Genomic DNA, 5,000 nt, shown 5'->3' with positions numbered 1-5,000 from the left:
CATTGTGCGTTAATAATAGTAAAACAGACAGTCGTAAACATGTTAGCATATTAGCTCATGCTAATAACGATAGCTTCATTATGATAGCACGTACAAACATGCATGAAAACACTCCTACAGACATCAGTAAATAAGGATTGTTTTAGTTATATTGTAAAACTTACAAACGTTGCTTGGAGCGATGAATGAAGAACGCATACGAGTAGAAACGCTACGGACAGTTAGAAGACGGAAAGGCTCTTGTACTTCCGGTTCGAAGCTTTAAATTGAAATACATTCACCCGTAGATGGCGTCCAAAAAAATGCCATTGTGCGTTAATAATAGTAAAACAGACAGTCGTAAACATGCTAGCATATTAGCTCATGCTTATGACGATAGCTTCATTATGATAGCACGTACAAATATGAATGAAAACACTCCTACAGACATCAGTAAATAAGGATTGTTTTAGTTATATTGTAAAACTTACAAACGTTGCTTGGAGCGATGAATGAAGAACGCATACAAGTAGAAACGCTACGGACAGTTAGAAGACGGAATGGGACTTGTACTTCCGGTTCAAAGCTTTAAATTGTAATACATTCACCTGTAGATGGCGTCAAAAAGAATGCTATTGTGCGTTAATAATAGTAACACAGACAGTTGTAAACATGTTAGCATATTAGCTAATGCTTATGACGATAGCTTCATTACGATAGCGTGTACAAATATGCATGAAAACACTCCTACAGACATCACACGTGACGGTTTAGTAAGTAAGGATTGTTTTAGTTATATTGTAAAACTTACAATAATAATAATAATAATAATAATAGATTTTATCACTTTACATTGAGCAAACAACCTCAAAGTGCTACAGTGTATTGAAAAAAAATAAAAATAAAATAATAATAATAATAATAATAAGATAATTAAAAACAAATAAAAATAAAAACTAGAACAGCCTAATAGCTAGAACTAGTATGCATACATCTATAAAAAGGCTTTTTTTTTTAAAAGAAGGGTTTTTAAGCCTTTTTTAAAAGCATCCACAGTCTGTGGTGCCCTCAGGTGGTCAGGGAGAGCGTTCCACAGACTGGGAGCGGCGGAGCAGAAAGCCCGGTCTCCCATAGTTCGTAGCTTTGTCCTCGGAGGTTGGAGGAGGTTAGCCTGTCCGGAGCGGAGGTGTCTTGTGGAGGATTTGGGGGTAGAGTAGTTCTTTGAGGTAGAGGGGGGGCAGTTTAGTAAGTAAGAATTGTTTTAGTTATATTGTAAAACTTACAAACGTTGCTCGGAGCGATGAATGAAGAACGCATACGAGTAGAAACGCTGTGGACAGTTCGAAGACGGAATGGCACTTGTACTTCCGGTTTGAGGCTTTAAATTTAAATACATTCACCCATAGTTGGCGTCATAGCACAAACAATAATACAACATTTAATGTCGTTGCTTCTTTTTAAGTAACGATTTGCATTTTGGTTGTAAGTAAAGAAAAATCCATAAATAAGTCGCACCGTGTACAAGCCGTAGGGGTCGCAGCGAAGGAAAAAAGTAGCGGCTTGCAGTCCGGAATTGACGGTAGCAGTATTATTGTGGAATGAACGCGTCTGAGGAGTGAGTGCGTTGTTTGCAGTGGGCGTGGCCTACTTCAACCTGCTCTATGATTGGGTGAAGGCGGCGGTCATGTTCGGAGTCATCAACACCGTGTGCAGACTGGACCATCTGGACCCGCCCAAGCCTCCCAAGTGCATCACCATGCTTTACGTCTTTGCCGAAACGTGAGTCCGGACCTCGTCCGCCGGCTTCCGGACTCGCCGACAGCTTCCGTTTATTCTGTCCCCGCCCTCTCAGGCACTTCGACCGAGGGATCAACGAGTGGTTGTGCAAGTGAGTATCCTGAGCGGGACGAGGGCAGAGCGGAGGTTCTGACGGGGGTCTCCCTCCTAAAAAAAAAAGGTACGTGTACAATCGCCTGGGCGGTAAGCATGACGGCGTGCTGGAGGAACTGCTGGCCACGCTGTGCACCTACGCTGTCACCGTCCTCTGGCTGGGACCCAGCAAGGTGGTCCTCATCTGGGCCTTCTTCAACTGCGTCGGACTCAACTTTGAGATGTGGGCCGCCAAGTTGTTCTCCCAGGAGCCTCTGGCGTCTTTTGAGGTTTGACTTGGTTCTGGCCAAGGAGACGAGGTTCTTCCTGGCCTCCTGGGGGATGGTGTGTTTTTCTTGGGAGTTGAGATTGGTGGTTTCCTTTTTAAAGACGGCGATGTCCGAGGCCATGTGCCGCCGCGTCAGAGCCGTCTTCAACATCTTCAACTTCTGGACCATCGTTCTGTACAACACGCTGGCTCTCAACAGTCTGGACTTTGCCCAGCTGGTCGCCAAGCGCCTGCTGCTCAAAGGTGATCCTTTTTTTTAATTTTAAATCCAACCTAAAGTCTTCATGGTTCTCACTAGAAATGTCCGATATTATCGGCCGATAAATGCTTTAAAATGTGATATCGGACATTATCAGTATCGGTTTCAAAAAGTAAAATGTATGACAATAGTTGCGTCAAGACCAGTTCTTCCTCCAAGGGAATCTAAGTTGCTGGTCAATCCCAAGTTCTTTTGAATGACATATAAGCTGAGTAAGAAGGATCACCACGACAGAATAGGAATATCATCAAGTTTTACTGACATTTCAGGAGAACAACCTAGACTAATACATTCATACCGGCTTCCCAAGTTGTTCTAACACTCATACGGAAGAGACTCCTTCTTGAATCTGCAAACAGCCCCCACCCTCCCCAGAAAGACATACAGGCTCATTGTTCAACTAAAGCTAAGATATAAGGGAGTACTCCAAGTCCTACATTCCAAGTCTTCAAGGTTAACACACACAGTTTACTTGCGGACAAATAAAAAGAGAACAAGCGCCTGCTGCTCAAAGGTGATCCTTTTTTTTTTTTTTAAATCCAACCTAAAGTCTTCATGGTTCTCACTAGAGATGTCCGATAATATCGGCCTGCCGATATTATCGGCCGATAAATGCTTTAAAATGTGATATCGGAAATTATCGTTATCGGTTTCAAAAAGAAAAATGTATGACAATTGTTGCGTCAAGACCAGGTCTTCCTCCAAGGGAATCTAAGTTGCTGGTCAATCCCAAGTTCTTTTGGATGACATATAAGCTGAGTAAGAAGGATCACCACGACAGAATAGGAATATCATCAAGTTTTACTGACATTTCAGGAGAACAACCTAGACTAATACATTCATACCGGCTTCCCAAGTTGTTCTAACACTCATACGGAAGAGACTCCTTCTTGAATCTGCAAACAGCCCCCACCCTCCCCAGAAAGACATACAGGCTCATTGTTCAACTAAAGCTAAGATATAAGGGAGTACTCCAAGTCCTACATTCCAAGTCTTCAAGGTTAACACACACAGTTTACTTGCGGACAAATAAAAAGAGAACAAGCGCCTGCTGCTCAAAGGTGATCCTTTTTTTTTTTTTTTTAAATCCAACCTAAAGTCTTCATGGTTCTCACTAGAGATGTCCGATAATATCGGTCTGCCGATATTATCGGCCAATAAATGCTTTAAAATGTGATATCGGACATTATCAGTATCGGTTTCAAAAAGTAAAATGTATGACAATTGTTGCGTCAAGACCAGTTCTTCCTCCAAGGGAATCTAAATTGCTGGTCAATCCCAAATTCTTTTGGATGACATATAAGCTGAGTAAGAAGGATCACCACGACAGAATAGGAATATCATCAAGTTTTACTGACATTTCAGGAGAACAACCTAGACTAATACATTCATACCGGCTTCCCAAGTTGTTCTAACACTCATACGGGAGAGACTCCTTCTTGAATCTGCAAACAGCCCCCACCCTCCCCAGAAAGACATACAGGCTCATTGTTCAACTAAAGCTAAGATATAAGGGAGTACTCCAAGTCCTACATTCCAAGTCTTCAAGGTTAACACACACAGTTTACTTGCGGACAAATAAAAAGAGAACAAGCGCCTGCTGCTCAAAGGTGATCCTTTTTTTTTTTTTTTTTAAATCCAACCTAAAGTCTTCATGGTTCTCACTAGAGATGTCCGATAATATCGGTCTGCCGATATTATCGGCCGATAAATGCTTTAAAATGTGATATCGGACATTATCAGTATCGGTTTCAAAAAGTAAAATGTGTGACAATTGTTGCGTCAAGACCAGTTCTTCCTCCAAGGGAATCTAAATTGCTGGTCAATCCCAAGTTCTTTTGGATGACATATAAGCTGAGTAAGAAGGATCACCACGACAGAATAGGAATATCATCAAGTTTTACTGACATTTCAGGAGAACAACCTAGACTAATACATTCATACCGGCTTCCCAAGTTGTTCTAACACTCATACGGAAGAGACTCCTTCTTGAATCTGCAAACAGCCCCCACCCTCCCCAGAAAGACATACAGGCTCATTGTTCAACTAAAGCTAAGATATAAGGGAGTACTCCAAGTCCTACATTCCAAGTCTTCAAGGTTAACACACACAGTTTACTTGCGGACAAATAGAAAGAGAACAAATGGAAAAACACTAGCTGTTTTCAAATATGACTATGAATAGAAAGAAATAACTCTTGCATATATATATATATATATATATATATATATATATACTTCACACTTTTTAAAACGTCACTGTGTACACGGATGTAGGGAGAAGTACAGAGCGCCAATAAACCTTGAAGGCACTGCCTTAATATCACATAATATCGACGGCTTTTCACACACACAAGTGAATGCAATTCATACTTGGTCAACAGCCATACAGGTCACACTGAGAGTGGCCGTATAAACAACTTTAACACTGTTACAAATATGCGCCACACTGTGAACCCACATCCAAACAAGAGTGACAAACACATTTCGGGAGAACATCCGCACCATAACACAACATAAACACGACAGAACAAATACCCAGAAACCCTTGCAGCACTAACTCTTCCGGGACGCTACAATATACACCCCCCGCTACCCCCCCTCC

The 5,000-nt window shown here is 41.6% G+C and overlaps 1 protein-coding gene across 1 annotated transcript in view; it reads left to right on the top strand.

Moving 5' to 3' along the window:
* Positions 1-5,000, top strand: part of hhatlb (hedgehog acyltransferase like, b) — a 25,553-nt gene that overhangs the window by 19,873 nt on the left and 680 nt on the right. Inside the window, exons 8-11 of the mRNA XM_061964904.1 lie at positions 1,614-1,758; positions 1,832-1,867; positions 1,937-2,138; positions 2,239-2,380. Of these exons, the coding sequence (XP_061820888.1) occupies positions 1,614-1,758; positions 1,832-1,867; positions 1,937-2,138; positions 2,239-2,380 (525 nt within the window). The remainder of the gene's footprint in view (positions 1-1,613; positions 1,759-1,831; positions 1,868-1,936; positions 2,139-2,238; positions 2,381-5,000) is intronic.

This window comes from Nerophis lumbriciformis, linkage group LG07 (genome assembly GCF_033978685.3).
Source record: "Nerophis lumbriciformis linkage group LG07, RoL_Nlum_v2.1, whole genome shotgun sequence".
Taxonomy (NCBI): Eukaryota; Metazoa; Chordata; class Actinopteri; order Syngnathiformes; family Syngnathidae; genus Nerophis; species Nerophis lumbriciformis.
This window is presented reverse-complemented; position numbering and strand designations above follow the sequence as displayed.